The sequence below is a fragment of the Meleagris gallopavo genome, chromosome 15, assembly GCF_000146605.3.
Source record: "Meleagris gallopavo isolate NT-WF06-2002-E0010 breed Aviagen turkey brand Nicholas breeding stock chromosome 15, Turkey_5.1, whole genome shotgun sequence".
Lineage (NCBI taxonomy): Eukaryota > Metazoa > Chordata > Aves > Galliformes > Phasianidae > Meleagris > Meleagris gallopavo.
This window is the reverse complement of record NC_015025.2, coordinates 7,798,763-7,822,772: the sequence shown is the minus strand read 5'-3', so window position 1 is coordinate 7,822,772 and position 24,010 is coordinate 7,798,763. Positions and strand designations below refer to the sequence as shown.

The following is a 24,010-nucleotide window of genomic DNA, read 5'->3' as shown; positions in this document are numbered from 1 at the left end:
CCTCTGGAGGCTAACACCAGGGCTACGATGAGCCAGGAATTATTCTTGTCATGGTATTTCCACTGCCCAAGAACGAGCATATGTTAAAGAAATCCAGTCCCTCTTTATTCCAGGATTTAAATGGCCCCCTGAGGCACCAGATTTGGCTTTACGTGGGCTTGCATTGTGGCTGGCAGTGCTGATGCCGGCGGTTCCTTCAGTAGCACTCACTGAATGTGAGGATGTGAGAAGACTTGATCCACCCTTTCCCCTAATTTTTCCTCTGTCTGCCCATAATGGCATTCATGCTGATGGAGGAGGGCTGGGCACTGGTGCACACCTCCTGCACGATCACTGTGCTCTGCACACACACAGGGCTTCTCCTTGGTGTGCCTAAAAGACAGCTAGCTCCCAGCCCTGTGTCCCAGGATGATGGATGTCATGCCAACACACCCAGGAGGGGCAGAGGATGATAACTCCCAGCCCAGCTGCTCCAGGACCTGAGCCATCAGGTGAGGTCACCTCCTCTGCCGTAAAGACCCCAAAGCATCTAATTCTCCTTGGCATTTCTCTCCAGGCAAGGAGAAGTCTCCTTTGTGGCTGGAGGAACACTGGATTCTCACCCTCCAATGTGTTCAGACACAGGAGCTGGTACGCACCAAGTTTCACTGTGTTGTTATGATGTTTAATTAGTACTTGCTACCTTGACCTCTCATCTCTCCACGAAAACAGAGCTGCTGTGTCAGCGTGAGTGACCAGTTTTGTGCAGGAGAGAGCTGGTGGATGAAGGGGAGGGAAAATGGTGTTTTATGGGATGTTCTCAAGGAGCGAGTCTCCTTTTCCCCCAGGCACCACAGAATCATTTGCTGTGATTTAAAGAGCACACATTTGGTTAAAACAGTGGGCCAGACCTACAGTCCCTGCATGTTTGACTCCATGGAGGTTAGCTGATTTAGACCAGCTGAAACACAGATCCTCTATGTTTAAACAAAGCCCTTATTTTTCACTGGTGCTCAACAGAAAGTGACCTACATTTAGTGTGGGTCTGTGAGGGCATGGCCCCATGCAGCTGTGCTCCCATGCTGTTCCTGTCCCACAGTGCTGCACTGCTCAATGCACCGGCAGCTGAAGCCTTGGGGAAGTAGGACCACAGAGGGTGCTAGGCCAGCAGCCTCGTGGTGACCTCAGACATCATTTCAGGGTCCCCAAAGCCAGTGCTGAGCACTAGATGTGTGCACAGCTGGGCTGCATGCAGCTGTGCAGATCCTGGCCTCTGTGGGTGAGCAGCGGGCACCTGATCTGAGCCCATGGAATGAGCCGGAGGGATTCCTTGCACTGCCTCCCCCAAAACCTCACCGTATTTCATATGGGACAGAGATTTACCTCTTCTGAGCATAGGGCTGAGGTTCTCCAATGGCAGGAATGTACGATAAAGAAGCCGTGTATTCACTGCCCCAGTGACAGATGCTCACAGAGTTTGAAAGGGGAAAATGAAATCAGCATTTTCGAAGTGCAGCGAGGAAATAAATGTTCTGCGTTCAGCATTTACAAGCAGCGGGCCACGTAAGTCAGACGGGGTGCCTTGCAACAGGTCCATTTGTGAAGTCCCAGCTGGCTGTCAGCGCCCGGAGCACCGCTCAGCCTTCGGTCCGAGCCGCAATCGCGGGGCTCGGTTGCTCCCTGGCGGTGAGCGGCCGCCTCGCTGCCTCCTGGCTGCCTTCCCCGCCCTGCCCCGCCCCGAACGCTGCGTTTCCCCGTCCCTATCCCTGCCTCCCGCTGCCGAAGGGCGGCTGTGCTTTGTGTCACAGTGCGGGGCACAGACCCGCACGGAGCAGACAGCACAGAAAACAGCCAGGATCAATAAAGAGCTACTATTCCAGTTAATACACGCTCGGGTCAGAGGCTCAGGTGGGGACGGGCAGCACCTTGTTACCATCCCCATCACACACAGCTGCACTCCTGCTCCAGCACCAGCTGCTGGGGCCTCATCTTGCCCCGCTCTGCCTGCAGTGCCATGTGCACAGCCCTGTCCCAACTTCCTCATCTGATGGGCACAAGAAACCAAAACGCTGCCGGTGGCAGGACCTCTGCTGACTGCTGCTCCTGGAGAGCACATGGATCATGAGCATCTCGTGGTGACACGTCCATTTGATCAGACAACGTGGCCTCCTTCACTCAGCCACCTGGCCCGGTATGTGGCACAGCCTGGCACGTCCACGGGTTGCTGTGGGGCTCTGGGGATGTTGGCCAGCTTGGCACCAATGAGGCCCTGCAACTCCGCATCTCCCAGCTCGGTGGCTGCAGCGAGGGCCAGGAGGAAGTAGGCTGCTGCGTCCTGTTCATCCTAACCATAAAGAACAGAGTGTTAGGAAGTAGTTTAATGTGAGGTCATGGTGTGAGGACGCTGCAGAAGAGCCCAGTGGTTCTCCAATGGCAGGAATGTATGATAAAGAAGCTGTATATTCACTGCCCCAGTGACAGATGCTCACAGAGTTTGAAAGGGGAAGAGACAGAACCCGATGACACTTGAGTTCAACTGAGTGAAATGGGCTCTGCACAGTCAGTGCAAAGGGTCAGCACATTTCTTCCCACACTGCCTTCCCCTCTCAAAGCCTGGAGATGCCAGCATTGTGTGTACTTATTCTAAAGCTGCCTACAAGGGTGGCTGCTCTGCTGGCAGATGTGATTTTCCACCTCCAGCGCCCCATCATAGAATACTAGAATGGCTTGGATTGGGAGGAACCTTAAAGCTCATCCACTTCCAACCGCTGCCATGGGCTGGTTGCCTCTCACCCGATCAGGCTTTGCAGGGCCCCATCCCCCCTGGCCCTGAGCACCTCCAGGCATGGAGCACTCACAGCTCTGGGCAGCACTCCCAGGGCCTCACCGCCCTCTGGGTAAAGAATTTCTTCCTAACTCTAACCTAAATTTCCCCTCTTATAGTTTGAAGTCATTTCCCCTTGTCCTATCACTGTTAGACCAAGATTGAGATCTGAAAGCTCAACGTAGCACCACAGAAAGTGGCTTCCTACCTTCAGCTTGTGCAGGGTCAGGTTGCCAAGGTGGCAATACACCTTGCAGTAGTACAGGGCTTCTCCAGAGCACTGCAGCATGGGGGGATGCAGGGCGAGTGTCTTCAGGTAGCAATCTTCAGCCATCTCATACATCTGCAGAAAATAGTAGACTGTAGCCAGGCGGTGGAATGCAACCAGCTCTTGCAATTGATCTCCTAGAAAAGAGTTGCTGATATAGTCAGCCTGCAGCATGCTCACAAATCATTCCCAGCCCAGCACACCAAGCTGCATTTGATCAACAGCCCTGGGGCACAGATCTCTTCATAAGGAGACACTACAGTTGAAAACAGTCCAGAGAAAACAGAGCCAAGGGCAGGGCTGTTGATACCAATGCAAGACAGGTTGCCCAGGGAGTGTATCATTCAAAAAAGGGGATTTCTTGGTGCTGGAAAGTGTTATGACAACACTGGTTTCATCTCAGACATTTATGCTGGCATTATGCTGGCATTATGCTGGCCATTAGACCTACTTCTGCAGTGGAAAGAGGTGGGTTTATTGGAACAGCAAGGGCAAAGAGGAACTGTTGAGTCCCATGCCTTCATCAGACTTCCTGTGCTCTGGTGTAGCAATAGCCCTCTGCCCAGCAGTGCCCCTACTCCTATGGGACTGTCACACAGCTTAAAAAGGGAAGTGGCCTTAAAGAGATGTTACCCTTAGGATAAGAATAGATCCGGAGGACTTATGAAAGCAGGAGTATCTTCCCTGCATGTGCACGCTGCTCTTACCAAAAAGCCAGCCCACTTTGCCAGCAGCTCCGTGTACCCTTGGGTTTGCATCACTCACCCACCCTGATGCTCAGCCTGGCTGCCAGCGTGGCAAACTCCAGCGCCTTCTCATAGCCCTGCAGCCCGATCTGCAGCTCCGTCAGCTTATTGAACAGCCGCAGCTCTGTCTTAATGGCCTGTAGCTTCCTGGCCAAAGGCACTGCACCACCCTGGTGAGAGAACAGTGAGTCTGGTGTGTTCCTGGAGGTATGATTACAGCACTGCCCACAGAAGGGTGGAAGTGCAGCAAGAGATGAATTGAGCCCTTGGCAAGGCAGGCAGACAATGGGGTGGCTGGGTTCTGGACATCCCAGTTCTAATCCTTAACATGAGTTCAACATCCCAGAGTATGGTCCTCAAAAGCTGAGCCTCTCATCTCTGCCTTTCCTTAAGTGCATGAAATTCTGGCTCTGAGCACAATGACCATCCCACATCTGAAGCTGCCAGGATTGGTAATGCACAGCCCTGCTCCCATCCCCCAGAATGACCTCTGGGGAGATCTGCAGCTATTGCAAAATGGGCCTGTGCTCTGAGATGCCTCCTAGCAAAGATTACACAGATAAACACTCAGAATTCTGATAATGTCCCTCTCCACCTTCCGCCCCGTCCCTCCACCCCTCCACCCTGGCCACACAGTGCTGCAGTTCCCCCTGGTCATCACCTAAAAGGGACATAAGGAACATGCTCAGAGGGTCAGTACCCTGTAAAACTCCACTGCTCGATCTCTGTGCCGGTTGCCATTAAAAAAGTTATCGCCTGCTTTTTCATAGAGATCCATGGCCAAGGAGAAGTTCTCAGCTTTCAGAGCAGTTTCAATAGCTGCCTAGAAGGAAAAGGAACTGGAGTGAGACTTGGAAAGGGACATTCACAGGCAGATTTTAGAGTGATGAAGTAAACCACATCATCCTACACTTGAACCTCAATGCTCCAAACAGCACAGACACAGGTTGGCGAGCAGGTGTGTGAGTCTGTCATGCTGCATTTGTAAGTGATGTGCGAGGGTGGAGCCAGGAGCTATACGTGTCCCTGTGCAGGGTTAGAGTGCCAGACTGACCAGCTGGGGCATCCCATGAAATCAGGATGAGAGTCAGGGCAGCTGCAGCCTGCCTGGTCTGTCATTACAGTGTGGTGGAGGCAATGCTGAGACTGACAAGGTGAAGAGATAACCAGGACAGGGAAAAGGTGGAGTCAGTGGGATGGGAATGACGGCAAGTATATGAGCTTCTGGGAAGAACAGATATTTGTGCCAATTATACACCCTGCCATGATGCCACCCTCCAGCCAGAGCATATCCTTTTCATCATTACAATCTGTCAGTGCCCATGACCATGCCAATTCAGTTGCCCAGTCACCAGTTCAGTAGTGCCTCTAGGGTAACAGAGTGAGGACCCCTCATGTATGCTCAGACTGGTGCTTTTCTGGATACCCCAGCTCAGTGCAATGCCAGCAGAGCCTTCTGCTCGGCTTTCTTTGGGCATGTGGAAGGATTTTGTATCTTTTAATAGAAGCTGCTCTTTGAATGATGGAGCCCTAAATTTTTTGTGGAAGCTTTTCCTCTTTGCAGTTCATCTGATAGAATAATGTTGGAGATGGAAAGAAGCCAGTAGCCTCCTGCTCCAAGAAGTCTTCAAGCACTTCCCTGGCACCTCAACCCTCATCTATGTGCATTTCAATGGGAACTCATCACCTGGCAGTTTGACACTCTCACGTCACTTTCTGGCCCAATGAATTCACAAACTTTCACCCAAAAATCCTCTAAAACCCGTGTATGGAAGGAAAGTTAGGACATTTAATGCCAGATAGTGCATGAACGCTAAGGCAGCAGCTCCTCCTTCCAGCAGCAGGTGTCTTATGCTCATGAGAAGAACTTTCCCTTCCAAGTTTTTGAGCCCCAAATGGCTCCTGCTGAACCACACAGTTGTGATGGGAATGCAGCACCAGAGTGGGAATGGGATTGCTGCAGACACCTCCCTCATACCTGAAAGTACATTTCCACCAGCTCATCTTCCTGCATGAGATAGTACAGCCTTCCTGCCTGCAGCCAGGCCTCCTGCTGCCTTGCCAGTCTCCTCAAGGTCAATGAAGATCCTCAGACTCTGTTTGGTGCAGTCCAGCGACTGTCTCAAAGCCCTGTGATGGTAACAGGTAAGAAAACACTACAGAGGAATCACAGGATGCCAGCAACCAGCTGCAGAGCTGCCACCACACCTTCACTTCCCAGCCAACATCTGCCACCCAGAACCAAATCTGTGACTGTTGTCTGTCCCTTGATGCTGGCAGAAGGACAGTTCTGTGCCACACATGCAAGGCCAGCTGTCCCCTTCTCAAGCCCAGTGCCATTAGAGGACAAAGGGCAGGCAGCAGGACGAGGTGTTAGGTTGGACATGCTGCTTGCAGAAGGTGGCTGTGGCCAGGGGTGGGGGCAGTGCCCAGGACATGTTTGCTTGCTTGGTATCTTGCTTGAAACTGTGCTCCAGCTGTCCTTCCAGGAACCTGGGTGCTTTGTGAACTGAAATAGCACCGCTCACATGACAGGCGTCTGCTTCCTAAATTCCTTCCCTCTGAACTCACAATGACCCAGAGCGGGAAGGTGAACATCCAATTAGTGACAGCCCCTGCCCACTTATCCTTCTGGGACACAGGGGCTAACCCTCCACTATTTGACATGCCCGCCTTGAAAAACTGAAGAAAGTCTGTGATTTATTCACATCTTCCTCTTCCCTTCTGCCTAAACTAATCCATCACCTGCATGTGTCAAACAGGAGATTGAAAGGTGAGCTGATACGAAGTCTGAAGTGTATCCTTGGGGAAAATATTCTAGTAGCAATAGGAAGGGCAAGCTCAGTGGCTGGAGGCTGAAGCCAGGGTTATTTAAATAACAGATAAGGAGTCTATTTTTACCAGTGAGAGGTAATTAATCACTGGGATAAGCCTCCAAAGGAAGTGATGAATTCCCTGTCACTAGGTCCCCTCTGAAGAAGGCTGGATGTCTCTCTGGAAAGCTATGTTTGGCCATCCCCCAGTTTTATCCCAGCTAGCAGCACAGCATTTGCTGGCTGTCCCTGCGATCTGGCTGACATTGAGCTCTTCCTGCAGAGCGCAGGGACAGCTCCCAAATCTCAGCCACTCAGCACCCACCACCTGAGAGCACCCCACCTCCCTGCAGGGACTCTGCTGTGAGCACCATAGAAAAGCCACTGCTCTTGCATGGATGAGCAGAGACACCTCTCTAACAGCATCTGCACAGGAAACAGCAGCGCTCAGAACTTACTCAGGGGTGTGTAAAGCCTGGTAGAGCTGGCTGAGGGTCTGCTGGACATTGCCTTCTAGCTCTCTGTCCTGGAGTTTCTGTGCCAAGGAGACCCAGTGCTCGTGGTAGGTAATGCAGGCCTGGAGGCTGGGGCACACTTGGCTGTAGAAATGGCAGAGTGCCTCAGTGACGTGAAGCTGACCTGCATGGTAGAGGGAAGGGAAAGAGACAGCTCAAAGGGCTGCGTTAGGGATCTAATGGAGTTCTGCACTTAGGTGAGCACTGCTCCATCCCTGCCAGCAAAGCTGTACTCACTCCTCACATTGTGCCACTTCAGGGCAAAACCAACGCAAGTTCATAACAGAGTTTGCCATCTTCCATCCTTTGCCTGCTGACCATGGCCTGTGCCAGCCACAGCAGCACATGCACCGACTCCAGCTCCAGCTCCTCGCTGCCCTGCAGCTCAGCATACAGCTGGGCAGCCTGCAGCAGGTAGAGCTCAGACAGCTGACTCGCCCCTCGCGTCTGGCTCAGCTGCCCCAGGTTGGCCAGGGCAATAGCCTGGTTCCTCTTGTTCCCAGTCTCCTTGGCTTTGTGCAGTGCACGGAGGTAGTTCTCTGTGGCCTTCTGCACCTGCCCTGCTCCTTTGAGGGCAATGGCAAGGAGGTTGTGCACCGCTCCGCCTTGCGTCACACTGTCCGTCCCGTGCAGAGAATGTAGGAGCTGCCCCATGATGTCTGCGGCCGGGCCTGGTTGGCTGCTCAGAAGGTACATCCACCCCAGAGAGAGGGAGGACTCAAAAGCCTCCTCCTCACCTATCAGCCTGCTGAAGACCACAGCCTGGGCTGCATAGCACACCGCCCCGTCCAGCACACCGTGCTGGAGGTACATCCGGGACAAAACAGTGCACAGAGTCCTCTGGGTGGTCACTGCTCTGCTCTCACAGGAGAAGTGCAGTGCCTGCTTGAGGTAGGAACACACCAAGGCTGGGATGCTGCTCCTCTCCAGCTGGCTTCCCAGGAGCTTGGACACATTTTGGAGGATGAAGCCAGCTTTCCAAATGGGCGTTGGTGCCCCTTTGATGCCACTGGGAACAAAAGACCTGGCAGATGCCAGTGCAATGTTTGGCAAGTACTTCTTGTCGTACAGATAGCTCAGGATGGGGGTGGCATCCAGTGGCACAGCACTAGCGTCCAGGCTGAGTGAAGAGGTGCAGAGACATTGAAGGTGCTCAATAAAGGGTAGTACTTCATCATTTTTTCCCAGCTGGAGGAAGAGCTTGACAATAAGGAAACAGACCCGTGCTTCCAGAGGAGTGTTCCCCACAGCAATGGCCTCCCTCAGGACGTACATCATGACCCTCAGCTCGTGCTCAGAGCTGAAGGAGCGGCCAGGCAAGCAGACAAGCAAGGCCACCATTTTTCCCAGCAAGGGGAAGAACTTGTTTTTCATGTTCTGTTTCAGGTAGATGGAAGCAAGGTTCACGTGCAAGGCAGCCAGCAGGGGCAGGTCCCCAAGGCCCTTGTCCAGGGTGCTCATGGCTTCCTCAAAATAGACTCGAGCCTGGGAGAACTTGACTTTTTTCATACAGAGTTTACCCAAAAGGAAACAGAGCCTGACATGGGCCCAAACTGAATGAGTCCTCTTGGCCCAGTTCCTGGATGTCTCAAGGTACAAGACCAGTTCATCCTCATCAGAGAAACCATAAAAAGTGGAGTTGAGAAAGGAGAAACTGAGATCATAGAGGCTTTGATAACAGGGCATATAACTGTCTTGGTTTAGGAAGGTCAGTATGGGTTCAAAGACATCAGCATCTTCCATGTGTCCAGCATTCAGGTCAATGAAGAACTTGGGATCATCAAAATCATTCAGCTTGTCCAGGAGAACATCTTCCCATGTAGCAGGGGCTGACTCACTCCCTGGGCTGGACTGCTCTGAGGTGCTAGCTGTGACCAAGCTGTTTATCTCCTCCCAGGACTGGAGCAGCTGGGTGTCCTTACAGCCATGGAGAACAGCCTCTGGAAGGAGATAGGAAAACCACAGTGGGACATTTCTCCATGTCAGAATTCACTCTCTGGCATCACTGTGAAGGCATTCTCCATGCACTCACCTGATGGCGCTTTCGGGAACATGGCTGTGGGTTCAAAACCATCTATACAAAGAGACAAAACAAACAGCCCATAGGCTTGATTAGTGTCAGTGTGCAGACACAGCACTCAAACCTGCAAAGCCCCAGACCCATGTCTCAGAGAGCAGGCTCACTTCTGGCCACAGACACCACATGAAGCTGCAGTTTTAGCTCCTTTATATTCTGGAGTTTGGCTTAGTGCACAACCATGGAGAAAAGGCACAGGAGCAATGGAGCTAAGTAAGGAGAGGGAACTCACCCAGGCGGTACACAGAGGTGATGTCAGTGTGTGCCAGCTCTCCGAGGAGGGTGGCAAAGTGCTGCTCACCACCATTGCAGGGGATGCGCAGGAGGGGCAAGTTTTCTTCTTCGCTCAGAAACATCAATCCCTTTTCTCTAGGTTGAGGTATGTAATATGGAAAAACAATCAGTGTCTCTGCTGTTCTGTAGTGTTAGAGAAAATTGCCTGCGATTTATCTTGAGCGAACCTGACCCAGGAAAGCCCAACAGAAGCAAACAGACCTAGCAACAGTTAAGAACTCCATTCTCCAATATATAGTCTTGGAGGAGAAGCCTTTTTGGATGGGTATTGAACTGGAAATGTCTTTAAGCCAGCAACAAAGACAGCTGTTGTGTCATAAGAGTACAGTTGCCAGCCATGCTCCTCAGATAGCCCTTGTCCCTGTCCCTAGCCTGGCATTCAGTTCTGTTCAGTGAGGAACTGTGCCAGTAGCTGCACCCCACAGAAGGTAAAGGAGCAGAAGGAAGCAAAGAAAAATTCTGTTTTATGTGCAATTATCAGCACCCTCACCCTTGCCAGATTCACAGCCCCTCAGAGAAAAGCTACTAAGACAAGAACATTTCTAGTTGAAAATGTGAAGCCAGCTCATCTGGTATACAGATGTCCTGGGCTGCCTTAGCCAGCTCTAACCCAGAGTCAGATCTTTTCCTCTCCAGGAATCACCTGAAGCAACTGAAGCAAGAGAAATACGAGGCTTTGTCTGGGCAGAGACTCCTGCAGCTGACTGGCAGAACAGCCTGGGTGAGGCTTCTGGACAGATCTCACATGGATCCTCTACAAAGTCTTTGCAAAGCAAACTACCTGCCCTGGACTCTCATAGCCTTGAGCTGGGACTTGGAGTTGACCCTTCCTTTCCACCCAACTTGAAATTCAGACAGCAGCAGTAAACTTACAGAGATTCACAAGGCTCAGCATTTACAGATCGCACTGGGACAAAGCCGATGTTCCCACTGCTTAAAGATCTGCCCACAAACCACGGGAGTCCTGGAAGGAGGAAGCCAATGACTTCTATGCTGTCTCCCTTGGAGAAACTCAGTTCATCCCATGCTGCTCCTCTGTGGTCCACTGTGGCTGTGCACTTGCCTTTGACTGGGAAACAAAAGCAAACAATGGCATTTCACTGTGAGGCTCACTGTTAAAACTTCCTTGCTAGAAAAGACTTAGGTGAAGAGAGCATGATGTCATCCTGAGAAGACTGCCTCTCTGTTCCCCAAGATTTGTTGTGCTCTCAGGCTCAGACCTCTACAGTTTCTTCTTGAGAAAAAATATTTTGATAAAATATACAGAAGGCATAGGTAAAACCCCACAAAGCCAAAGAGTGAAACCTCTGAGAGCTGCACTAGTGAAGGCAGCTGGAAAAATGAAGTGGCTGTAGTTTCACAGGAGATGGACTGTCAACTTTCTGCTAGGAGTGAAATCCTTAACAGTGCAAATGTCTAGGAGAATCTGAGGATGCAATACTCCCGTGCAGCACCTCACAATGCAGTGCCATTGTCACATCAAGAGATGGACCCTTTGCATTTCAGACCAAACCCAAGTCTTTATGAGCCATGCCCATCCCTGGGAAGGGCAGCCACCCTACATGGTTATCACTCACCAATCGGCTGAGAGGTTGACTCACTGATCTCCTTGGAGATGCCAAAACTCATGGTGTAATTCTTCAGGAACCACCTGTAAGGTAAAAGAGAACCCTGCCAATCCTCTCCGAGCAGCCTTCAAGCCACCCGCAGGGACGGTCTCACACAAGCAGAGCAGATGGACAGTACTGCCAGTCCAGCCATGCCTTGCCATGGGTATGGGGCATGGAGGGCAGCTCGCATCTCCCATGTGCAGCTTCACACCTTGTGGAAAGTGTAGGATGATTTTGCCAGCCCATAAAGAGGATTTCACCAGTAAAAGTATAAGATCTGTGCATATCTTCATGACTCAGCCTGGTGTGCAACATCAGGCCACATTTTGACTGCATTACTTAAGATTCAGGATGTTTTTTGTTATCACAAGTAATCTCGTGTATGACTTAATATTATACAAGAATGATACCAGAACTAAGTCCTTGCTCTATCCCAATAATAGAATCTGAACTGGTTCCAGTCATCTCAATGCATAATGCATATTCTCACAGTTATAGGGCTCTTGCCCAATGCCAGAGGTAAGAGCAGCTCCTCACTCCTGATTTGGTGTTAGCTGGTGCGTCTGGAATGGATGCTTGGCTTGAGCACCATTGATTGCCTGTCTTACTACTTCTACTTACTGGTAGAATGGGTGAGGTATTGGCTCTAGGGCAGTCACAGGCACCAGGCTTCGTTGGCCTGTCAACAAGGACATCCCTTCCCATTTGGACTCCTCTCCAATGTTCTTCACATGAACCAGCTCATTCTTGCAGAACTGCAGGCCTTCCTCTCCCTCCGTTTCTGGCTGGCATGCACCAGGCACTGCTCTGGAAAAAAAGTGACCTGTGGATAGAAAGAGTCATGGCCAGGTCAGTGGCACTGGTGCAAGGCAGAGCCCAGAAGAGGGCTACACCACAGCCCTGTAATCCCTCCTCACCTTCCTGGAGCAGCAGACCCAGATATATGGTGGCCAAGCGATTTTCATCCATGGACACTCTGATCTCCGTGTCCTCCACCAGTGCACAGTTCAGCCAGTACTCCTGCTCAAAGAGAAGCTGCTCCAAGCAGCGGCCTATGTAGCCTAAAAACAGAGGGAAAGCAGTGTCAGCACCCTGCTTTGCTGTGCAGCACGAGCTGCTCTTTGGGTGTCTCCCAGTCTGCCATTCGCAACAGAGGTGCAATAGAGGAATTACCCAAAATACAACTTCCAAATCTTCATCACTGATCCAAGAGTGGTTTTGTGAATCTGTACATGAACACCAAGGCCCTCTAATTAACATTCCTTTCACTTTAAGCTGTTCTCTCTGTTACATGGCTTTTATTTGTTGTCACAGAATACCTTCTCCAAAAAGGCTCTTCACACTTTTTTTTTTTGTATCCCCCCACCTTGAAAACATTACCTAAAGTTAGATACGTGGAAAACTTCCAAACTTCTTCCAGGGTTTTGAAGGTGAGGAGGAACCGATCTTCTTGTGCCTGTATGCACAGCAGCCTGGCTGACAGCTCCTACATGGAGACAAAGCAAGACTGAAGGGCTGGGAGTTGAACATGGGGTCTCCTTTGGCAGTGTGGCAAAAAAATCAGACCCTTCCCAGAACTTCCCAGTGGGTTGGGTGTCCCATCACACATCCATGTCACCAGGCCAGGAGTCCCCCCGTGCCGTGCTCTTCCCCTACCTTGAACAGAGCACAGACATCTCTGTCGTCACTCTCCAAGGCCCACAGCTTCCTTCTGGCTGCCTCCTGCAGCTGGGCATTGGGGCACCGTGAGGAGCGGCTCTCAATGGAGAAGAAGAGTGAGATCTCTTGAAAAGGAAATGTGCGGGGTTAGAGGGGAGGAGGAACTCCATGCAATGCATCAGCATCATCAGGGCTCAGCCTCAGGCAGCATGAACCAACCCCATCCTCCTCATCCAGACACACGGATGAGGAACTCAAGGAGTGAGTGGGCTTGGTTAGCACAGTGCGAGGCTGCATTAAGTTGCTGGAGATATTGGTGATGCTGAAGGGAGCACTTTACCTGGCAGAAAGCTCTCCCCAGCTGCCAGCAGCACTGAGGAGGGGTCTGGGGAGCCTTCTGCTGCCTCAGCTGGGCTGCTTGACCCTGTCGCTCCTGCCTTGCCTACACAGGAACACAGAAAAGCCACTGTCAAGTTTTGTGGTGGAATCTTGGACATTGTGCCTAAACACAACACCTGAAAGCAAAGTCCATGGGCCATGCTGCATGTCTGGCTGGGGAACTGCATGAATCCGGCATCACCCTAAAATGATGCTCGGGGCTGGATGCAACATTACTGTGTGCTACCTACATGATAGCCATGAGCTTGCTCCTTCCCAGAGATGGAGTGGCCTTGAGGTAAGGACTTTCCCTCCTTGCTCTAGGGACAGGTCCTCCCAGGGCAGACCTGGTGATCCCATGGCAGAGAGGTTTTTTGAAGATCTCCCCAGCACAGGAGGGCCAAGAACTCTTTGCTCATCAGTCTGACAGTCAAAATGTATTTTCTCTCCTGCCTGCTTTGGTTGGTAACTGAAATCCAAGCTGTTTTCTCTCTGCTTCTCACGTCATCAACTACAGCCACAGAGGATTCAGGAGAGGAAACTTTAGCTGGTATTTATGTTAATGATGGCTGTGGCACATAAAAATCCAGCTCACTCTCCCACAGCTATATTGGCTGTGGAGGGGTAACAAGATTGAAAAGCAGTTATTGTCAGCAATCGGATAGAGCTCACTAGACAAACGTACCAGAGATCTGAACTGGGCAATGGTTAGTGGGCAATACTGGAGGTAGGAGGACAGTTGGATTAGATGATCTTAGAGGTCTTTTTCAACTTTAATGATTCTATGATTCTGTCTGGAGCTGGAACAGTTTAGTGACTTTTCTAAATCACTTTTGTCACCATAAAGATATTCTATAGTCTTTATTATTTAGCCAGCTTTGCTAGGCAGTCAAATAAACTGTTATTTCCACAGTAGAATTATAATCCTTATATATAGTCAACAGCAAAGAATGGCCCAAGGCTGGACATGCGATTAATGGGCTTTTCTTTGAAAGAAAAGCCTCTACATTTCTCAACAGCTGATGTGAGTGCTCTGAACAAAGGACTTCATCAGGAACTCCTTCCCCCCCAACCCCGCCCTTGCATGGGGAAACGGAGGCTGAGGCTGGGAAGCGAAAGGAGACGTAGGCAGAGCTGAAACAGAGCGCCTGCTGCCAGGGCTGGGCTGTGCCTCCTTCCCACGTCCTTCCCTTCCCCTCAGCCCACAGCCCAGCAGATCCTCAGCACGGTATTTCCTTCCCGAGGACAGGTACCTGATGCCATGGTCTTCTCCCACCACCATCGTCCCCGGCGCTCAGCTGTGCTGTGCTGCAGGCGGTCCCAGTGCGGCAGGAGCAGAGGCGAGCGGGGACAGCAGGACTCACACTCCTCAGCTGGGGGAGAGGAGCGGTGGGGAGAGGCATTCAGACCCCTGATGGGATGCTCCCAGCCCAAAGGCTCTCCTGGCATCTGAGAGGCAGGCGAGGTGAAGGAGGGGGCAGGTGGGGCACTGCTCGTGCTGGCACTGCCTACTGTGCAACCAGGCATGCTGGGGCTCCCCACTGAGCCGGCGAAATGGACGGAGCAAGGGCTCCCGGGGGTGAGAGGAGAAGTGGGTTTGCTCCCAGTGGTGCTGGCTGCTGCTTCAGTGTTTATTTTCATTTGGGCCCGGCTCAGAAAGGGAACTAGCAAATTTTTCAAGAGACCAATTGAAATTGCTGGTTGAGAGTTGTTCCTAGTTGTGCTAGTGACTCATTTACCTCCCAAGTGCTGAAATATTTTGCAATGTGGGGCAGGAAGCAGTCCCAGCCCCGAGTTGAGAGTGGTTCCAGGCTCTCTGACCCCTCTCCTGGCGTTCCCTGACTCTCCCTGCATTGCCATCCTCCTGCAGCACCCCAGGGCCCTGCAAGCCTTCCAAGCAAAGGAAGCCACTCAGCAATGAGGCCTCCCCAGCAGCACCGGCAGCATGGCACCCATACGTCCCACAGCCCCACTTGAACAGAGCAGGGCTGTGGCCTCCTAACAGATAGCTTACCTGTGCACCCCAGCGCCAGGTCCTGGTGCCAAGGGGCCCCCAAGCAGCAGCCCATGTGTCCAGCATCGCCACCAGCCCCAAGCCGGCAGGCTGCTGCTGTGCTGCCGGAGGAAGCGAGCGTCTCACCACCGGCCCCACTGCAGCTCAGCCCATCCACAATGCACAATGGGCTTTCAGAGCGGGCCTGCGTGCCAGCAAGGCGGGGGCCGGGCACATCCCACCGGCCAGCATCACTGCCCCACTGTTGCCCCGGGCTGTGCTCTCATCCTCGCCTTTGGGCGCCTGTCACCAGGCCCACGTGGCACATTCCTCTCATTCCTCCTGCTGAAGCACCAAGCTTCAGCCTGCCCTATCGGGAGATCTGCAGCCCCGATCTCCCCCCAGTCAGAGCGACCCACTCCCAGTGCCGCTGCGAGCACCCCTCACCTGCTGGCACCACCTGCAGCTCCTCCAGTGCCCTCCATCCACTCCTGCATTGCCTTCAGCTCACAGGCAGAGCTACGGCCCAGCGAGCCGCCCGTCTCCGCAGCACAAAGAGCCGGCTTGCTCAGGGCTGGCGGGGCTGGTCTGTGGATCAGCAGAGCTGTCTGAACCCCAGCGTGAACCCAGGAGGACTGATCAGATGGCTGCGTACTCTTCTCTGGGCTGCCCGTGGTGGATTCTGGCTCTCTCTTTGCTCACACGCTCCGACCCTCCCCAGGCTACAACAGTAGGACCCGCTGGGTGGCCTCAGTGTGCTACACGTGGCAGAGGTGTGCAAAGCATCCCTGGGAAAGGTCAACACAGCCCCTGCATGAAAGAAAAAAAAAACACCACAAAAGAAACTCTAGGGAGACAAATCACAGGCAGAGTGGGCTTCTAAGAATGCACTTTTCCTTTAGGAATGAGCTGATTGCCACCACGGCAATGCCTTGCTTGCCATGCAACACCAAAACACTGGGGCTGCCAACCATCCTTCTCATCCTCCCTCCTCCCTGCTGCAGCCCTCAATGCGAGAGTGCCAAACACCACTGTTATTTTCCAGCATGCCAACACTGAACTGATCCTTCCAGTGCAGAGGAGGACCGGCACGAAGGTGAGCAGCTGGGACATGCTCTGCCCCTGGCAAGGAGGCTGCCTGCTCCCACTGAACCATGTCCCAGAAAGCTCCGGATTTAGAAGACTCCTGCAGTCGACCTAGAGATGCACTGACACTGTGAGGGCTGAAGGAGGAACTGAGCTCCCAGCAAGGCTCCCAGAGCGCCCAGGTTCCACTTGCACAGCCCAAGTCTGTGTGATGCCAGGCACAGCTTTGCAGTGAGGTTCTGCTGGTTTGGGGCTGCACCTCTTTTCTAACAATCTTGTTGCTTCACACAGGGTGCTGTTTGTTTTAGCAATATCTATTTATAAATTGCTGTCAAATCCTTCTGCACAGAGGACAATACTGAAACAAAGATGTCCTCATTTGTTGTTTTGAAATCTCTGTGCTTTTAAGTTTATCTAGACAACTTAGGGAACAAACCCACCCCTCTACAGGTAAAGGTAAGCCTCATGTTTGACCTGGAATGTAATTTTCCTTTTGGCCAGCAGCCCAAACTGCTCCCATTGCACTCTCCCGCTGTACCTCAGTAGCTCCAGGACTCGTGCACAGCCCTCAATGCTGCTGATGCCATCCCAGGCTCCCAGATTAGGAGAGGCTGCAGAGCAATGCCGTGGGATCTCATCTGGTACAGCCCACTGCTGACTCCCAGGGCCTCCCTCTCTGTGCAGCCCCAGCGAGCGCTGCTGCCAGCTGTGTGTCCCTCCCAGGGCACTGAGTGGGAGGTGGGGGCTGCCCAGCACCCCTCATCCAGGGATGCAGCACTGCCAATCTCTGGGGCTGTCTGACAGCTGCATCCTCCTGGCACCAAATCCACTTTGCTAGACTTAGAGACTGCTGGTGTGATTTCTCCTTTCATTCTCCCATTGGCTCCTGAATACGAAAGACCTCAGACAAACTTACTCCTCTCTGGTGTGCTCATAACCCCCATATCCAAACCCCAAACTCCACCGGGACTAATAATCCCAATATGGCTCTACGCTGCTGTGTCCCCACACCGAGCTGCTCCAGGCACCTGCAAGAACTGCTTCCAGCCGTGTTTGCTCAGCTGGGGCCGGCCAGCACCAAGCCAGCAATGTATGGCCGTCCTGCCCCGTCCTGCCCCATACTGACCTGATCTGCAGGGCCCACACCGTGTCCTCCTCACAGAACCTCAGCTCTCACCTCTCCACGTCAGGTCCCCGTGTGTGCAGAGGTGCAGACGTGCCCGTGTGTGTGCCCAGCGCCGCCACTCCCTCACATGGGGAAAGGAATTTCTTTCCAGAGCCACTTATCATCTCAGGAGCCTCTGTTTCCCAGCAGAGCAGAGGTCAACGCACTGCCCTGCCATAATCCGCCCGGCACACCGGTGGGGCATGGGCTCTGGGGAGAGCCCCACTACTAATCCCGTGCCACATGGAAAACAACAGAAGGGTTAACAATCTCCTCCAACATTCCCGTTTCCTTTGGGGAGTGCGCAGAAGTTGACCATTCCGTGGCGGGTTCAAAATGAAGCCTCCCCGCTTCTCACTTTGTGCTCTAGAAGTGAACCTGAAAGAAAAAGGAAATCAGCCCCAGCCTGACGGCAGCAGGGACAAAGCAAACAAACGCGATGGAGCATTTTGTTTCAGGTCAAACAAACTTCTCTTCCGTGGTTTTGATGCTCGATGCCAGGCAGAGCCATACTTTCCTCCCCCACCCTCTGCGACCCCCCCCAGCGCCAGCAGTGCTGCCGGGCACAGGGCAGAGTGCGGTGGGGGCATTTCCTCATTCCTGCGCTCCTGTTCCTGCTTCCACCTTCAGCAGGCAGGCTGCGACGGGCACCTGCAGCGCAGCTCCTGCTCTGTGCAGCGCACTGCAGCCCGAAGGCGCTGCTCCGCACAGGGGAACGCGCTGCATCCGGCGAGCAAAGGGTTACACGGCCACGGGGCTGTGCCCAGCTGAACTCAGCGTTCGGTGCTCAGAAGTGCTGAGGCCTGCGCCTCTCCCAGCTCGCATTGTTTGCAGTCGGGGCGGAGGAAGTCAGCACTGCTGGACAGCAGGCGGTGCGGCTCGGCCGTGCGGCTCGGAGCCCCCAGCTATGCTGCTGCTGCCCAACGCCTGCGCTGATCGTGGGGCTCGCAGCACCTGGGGCTGCTGCTGTGGTCTCGTCCTCACTGTTCGGTTTGGGATCCGCAGCCTCCTTCCCACTCCTCATGTGGCCAGTGTGGTACTGATGTGGCTTTGGAGCAGTCGTGGGAGATGTGTAGTGGGTTTTGGAGCTGTCATGGAAAACCTCTCCTTGCCTTGATCCTTCCAAAGCTGTGGGACTGCAGAGGCAGCACAGAGCTCACGTCCTCTGCTAGATAGGAATAACAGCCCATGAAAGAACCGTGAACCGTCAGGACTCTCCTCCCAGACCACCTCCGGCTGGGTCCCTCCAGCCTGCAGTGGGACAAGGTTATAGGAGGAAGGGGGTGGTTCCAGGCTCCCACCACACAAGGGGACACGAGGAGATGTATTGTGAGCTTCTAATGTCCCCGGCTTGTGCCACATCCCAGACCCCCAGCCCTCCTGGATCGTGTGCATGCGGGGCAGGCTTCCCCTCAGCACAAGGCGCAGCAAGGGAAGGTCATTTTGCTGCGTCCCCTGTGGAGCAGAGGCTGCTGCCAAGCCCAGAGGCTTTTCTATTCCAGTCCAATAAACCTGAAAGAAAGAGGCACCGTGCCCTTATTTGTGAAGGGCTCGGGAAGCCCCCTCAGCAGAGCCGTGTGCCCGAGAGAGGGACACCTGAGAGCCTTCCCCTCTGCGTCCAGCAATGCCTTACCAGACTTTTTCTGCTTTGAAGTCCCGTCAGCAGTCCCACAGCTCCACAGAGGACGCTCATTAGCTAATAGCCAGCCCCGCAGAAGCACGCAGCGCAGGCTCTCCCCCTCCGCTCCTTAGTTGCCAGAGCCAATAGATGGCAGCAGCCGCCGCGCCATCAGCTTCCCGACTAAAGCATTGCCCCGCATCACTCTGTTACTCTTCCCTGCCTCTATTCTTACCCTTTTCCTATTTTGCCACTGAAACAGAAATGATCAGAACAAGAAAGGAGAGCTAAAAATGACGGAGTGAGCACAACGCTGCGGATCTCCCATTTTTTCATTTTTCAATCTCAGCTGCTGTAGGAAAATACTCACAGAAACTTGTTTAGCTCATCTTATATACAACAACTATTTATAAAATCCCCACAGTTTCCTATCCCTTCCCCTTCCAGTATTCACAACACAAAGGGCAGGGCGCTGGGTCGCTGGGTCAGAGGCTGCCCCAGGTTGGAAGGGACCCCTAGGGATCATGGAGCCCAGCTCCTGGCAAATTCTGAGCATCCAGCTCAAGTTCTGTGTGACATCAACACAACAAAAGGAAAGAATTTAAAGAAATATTCCGGCAATTTTGGCCAGCCAGGAATCGTAGGCTTTCCTCTGGAGGAAAGAGTAAAACTGATGAAGATAGTAATTGCTTATGCTGATCTTGAGGGTTTTTTTGAAGCTCTTAATGAGCCAAGCTGCTGGTGAAGGTGTTGGTCCTGGTGCCATTTGCTTTTAAAAGGAAACAAAGCGACTCAGCGAGGCTAAGCATCGTGTTTTGATATTTTCAGGGTGGAACATTGTGATTTGTCGGCTTGCAAAGCTTTGCTGCTTCAATTTTTTTTCGTACATAAAGCAGAGGTTGAAATCAGAATGAAAGCTTTCAGTTTAAGCTAATTAATCTGAACCCTTTGATGCAAATCCCGTTGTGTTTTCTCAGTTTTGTTCTCCGGGAATTTATTTTAAGTGCCTGCATTCCATTTTCAGACTGGGGGAAAGAAAAAAGTGAGATTTCCTACAGAAGAGATAACCCGCTGTCCACCCAGGGCTGGAAATTCTGCAACAGTTCTTACATTAAGAAGAAATGATTTTTTTTTCCTAATTGTGTGGTTCAGTCTCACCCTGAGCTGCCCAGGCTGTGTGGGATGGGGATGAGCCAAGGGCCTGTGATGGGGAAGGTGATGTGTGGTGGTGGGGAGGAAAACTCTGTGCCCCCAGAAAGGGCTGCTTGGTGCAAAGAGCGCAACGCTTGGCCCCAAAAGTCCCCACATTCTGCAGGAACTGCTCCGATTCTCAGTTTCCCTGTGAAACAATATGAGGAACAAAAGGAAGAACAAGCCCTTGCGATAACACAGCTCCAGCAACGAGAAAGCAGCAGCATGTGCCAAGGCTCGATGTCTCTTACGGGTAACACAGCCGGGTGGCCCTGGGGAGCTCAGCAGGCACCGAACCTGCTCCCCTGCACCTGCTCTTCCCACACCCCTCTTCCAACACTCATTGCCCCAGAGCCTCATGGTGGGCACAGCTGCCCGGCACCATCCTGCGATCCCAACCCGGGGCTGGAGGGAGTGCAATGTTTGCCCTTCCATCAGTCCCCACTGCTTCGGGGAACTTAAAAGGGAAAACTAAAAATAAACCCAACTTCCTATGACCTTTCATGGGTTGAAATGGGTCTGGCAGTTGGAAAGCGGGTCAGGTACCTTGGGGCCAGAACCGCAGCTGGAATAAATTTCCCTTCTCATCACAGTGCCTGGCCCTGTGGGCGGGTGTGCAAGGTTGGGAGCAGCAGCTGCACCCGCACAGGGCACAAACTTGGGTGTGTATGCAGGGGCTAAACAAAGCAGCCCCAAACGTGTGACCTGAGGGTGCCTGGAAGGCCAGCCCTGCTACACACAAGCTGGCTTTGCAGGATGGCCGCAGCCCACAGATAGCACACACAGCATCACCTGGAGTGCACCCAGCTCTCAGCCTTTCTCCTTTGTCTGCTTTTATTTTTCATTATTTCTTTTCCCTGAAATCATTTGCACAGCGCTAACGAGTGAAAATTCAAGTTTGCTTGAAAACAATCTATCATCTGATTATCGTTGTAATGCAGGCAGCCTGGGAACAGCTGCCTCTGCCTGTCTGTGCCTCCTCCTGCCGACACACGGAGCTGCTGGGAAGGAAGGGCCGTCGTGCTGCGGTGTGAGCTGGAGGAAAGCCAAGCTGCTGGTGAGTGACTGGTAGTGATGTGACTGAGGAAGAGGAGCGGGTCCTGTGCTGGTGTAGCACTGTGCTGCCAGGTTCTACCATGGCCCTCAGGGTGCTAAAACACCCACTGCCCATTTTGCTGCTTCTGGTCCCAGTCGCCCTGTTTTCCTCTTGCAGCTGTGGAACACGGGGCTAGCAGTGGAGGTTGCTCTCTGAGATAACTGTCAGTCCAAGGGCAAAGGAAGTGCATCGCGAGCCTGTGAGCCCTCTGAAAGTTCTTCCATGTGACTGTGAGTGTGCATTTGTATGTACATGTGTATCCAGGTGCGCTGAAGGAATACTGTAGCTTCAAGCGAAACAAGAATGCAAGAGCTCAGACTGATGATAAGCTGACCCCTATGTGTGCTGAGGACAGAGATGTTTATATGAATTTTAACTGTCTGTCATCTGCTGGGTTCATCGCTCCTAGCCTCAGGAGCTGTGAGCTGATTTGCCCTTGTACCACCATCCCCACTGCCACACACATGCCCAGGTCATGCAGCAGGGAGCAGGGGTTCCTTCCCTGGGGCCCTCACAGCACCCCACTCTGAGGGATGGGGCTGCCCCCCAGCCCCAGGGGCCAATGTCCCTGCTCCAGGACAGAAGCCTGCAATGGAAGCCCACAGTTGGTGTCTTCCTGAGCCGCTGTCTGGGGAGGTGGTGGGCTAATTTCTGTGAGTTCCTGGAGCTGCTATAGCACAAGATATATTTTGAGGCGAGCCCCAGCAATTTCACACGCAGACAGCAGCTCCTGGCTCTCCCAGGAACCAGCCAGCAGGAGTCAAGCATCAGGGAAAGAAGCAACCCAGTTCTCACCCATGTGGGGACAGCTTGGTCCCTTGGCATCTCACAGGGAGAAGGAGGTAGGGATAAGAAGCCCCGTGTCCGGGGAAGCAGTCAGTATGATTAAATGAAATTAGCACATTTTTTCCCCCTGTTCTTCTGCCCTCATCAGAATCGTGTCCCGTTTTGCTGAGTCCTGCAGGCAGCAGCCCGAGTTACTTTGTGCACGCTGTGCTCTGAATGAGGCAGGCGCCTTATGGGAAAAACACACAGCTAATAATTGCTGTGAAAGACTGTGTTGCAATGCACAGACACAAAGGGATGAAAGGAGACTACGCTCACATCCTGACATTTCCTCATTTCTGTGTTCTTGTCTCAGGCATCCCTAACACGCTTTCAAGGCAGCTTTTACAGCCAGCTTCCTCTGTCAGAGGAAAGGAAACGGAATTTCCAAACACCCCAGGATGGTGTGGGGCACGAGGGTCTCAGCATGGTGACCTGCCAGCCCCTGCCTGGGGCCTGCCCCAGCACTCCCAGAAAGGAAACACTTAGAATCATAGTATTATGGAATATAAAAGGTTGGAAAAGACCTCTGCAATCATCTAATCCAAACATCAACCCATCACCACTAAATGATGTTTCCTATAACTTGAGCTCTATCCCTACCCACACAGCCCTCTCCCTCTTATTTCTGCTCCTGTTTCCATCTTGCAACAGCAAACAAAATTTTGTTAAGGGGAGACCTTTGCCTAGATGCCTCTGCCCATGGAACCCCCACACTGCCCCTGCCCCTTCCCCATGGATGCTAGGATGGGAGATGAAGATGGGGATGAAAGAGGTCTGTGCTGGAGCACCCAGAGCTTTGCCAAGGCACCATGTCCTTCTCTGCAGCAATCCCAGCCTGTCTCTGCTGGAAATTTCAAGTTGTTCTGATGGCAGCAAGTTAACAAGATTTGGAAACCAGGTCAACGGAAGGAGCTTAATTAGCTTGCTGAACCGTGGGGACCAGCTCTCATCGTGTCTGCTTTGTTGACTCCTGGGATGGAGGTTATCGATATGGTTTTTGTGAGCCTCGCACCCCTGGTGCTCTCCTGGCATAGGGAAACTTTGCAGCCAAAGTCCCCAAATCAGCAGCATGGAACAGCCCAAGATGCCCTGCTGTGCTGTACGGCAGTACTGCTTTCTCCCTGCCTGCTTCCCCTCAGCCCTACAAGGACCCTCAGAGCCCCCACTGCTTCTGGCTCAGGTCCTCCCACCCAGCCAGCACTGCTTGGTGGGGCAGAGCCAAAGGGGACAGGCAGTGAACTGGCAGTGTCACTGGCAGTGCAGGCACTGCTCACACAACCTGCTGCCTGTCTTGTCGTGTCACCGACAGCATCTGCTGCCACAGCGAGAATAGCAAAGGAATGGCAAAGCAAAAGGCTCTCTCTGAGAAAGAAGCAGGAGAGATGCAGGGCCCCTCCATGCTACATGAACAGCCCTTTCATTGGAGGCATGGCCATGGCTTGTTTCTCTGAATGGCAGCACAGCTTCTCGGGGCTCCACGGGAATGTGCTCAGCTCCAACCCTGTTTTCACCCCAGGAGCAGCTCCACCAGGTGATGCTTTATTCTGACAGGGTGTCTCACAAACAAACCAAGGAGCTAATGGCTTTGAAACCCTTCCAGGAACTCTGATGTGCTATCTTTGCTGTTAGTGAGAAACAAGCCCCCTCTCCATCTTGCAGCCAGACACCCTGCGCCCTGTGCAGGACGGACACCGGGGTTTCCTGTATGGGGCAGCGTGGATGGCTGCTGGGAGGAAACACCCCCTCCCCACGCCTATATCCTGGGACAGCATCTCGTTGCATCCTGCACCACCGCAGCCCCAAGCCAGAGGGATGGCAGAACGGCGGTGAGGGCATCCCGGGGATGCCGGGGGCTGCAGCAGGACGCAGG

The 24,010-nt window shown here is 52.9% G+C and overlaps 1 protein-coding gene across 1 annotated transcript; it reads right to left on the bottom strand.

Moving 5' to 3' along the window:
* Nucleotides 1–647: 647 nt before the first annotated feature.
* SH3TC2 (SH3 domain and tetratricopeptide repeats 2) lies at nt 648–18,210 on the bottom strand. Its single transcript, XM_031555695.1, is given in 21 exon segments — nt 648–2,323; nt 3,012–3,208; nt 3,837–3,987; nt 4,518–4,640; nt 5,796–5,867; nt 5,869–5,947; nt 7,089–7,269; nt 7,383–7,412; nt 7,415–9,085; nt 9,178–9,219; nt 9,455–9,591; nt 10,390–10,585; nt 11,094–11,167; nt 11,748–11,949; nt 12,044–12,187; nt 12,507–12,612; nt 12,783–12,910; nt 13,126–13,227; nt 14,417–14,536; nt 15,178–15,278; nt 15,604–18,210. Coding segments are annotated over 21 exon segments (4,098 nt in total). The 5' UTR covers nt 15,654–18,210; the 3' UTR covers nt 648–2,131.
* Between the last annotated feature and the right edge of the window lie 5,800 nt (nt 18,211–24,010).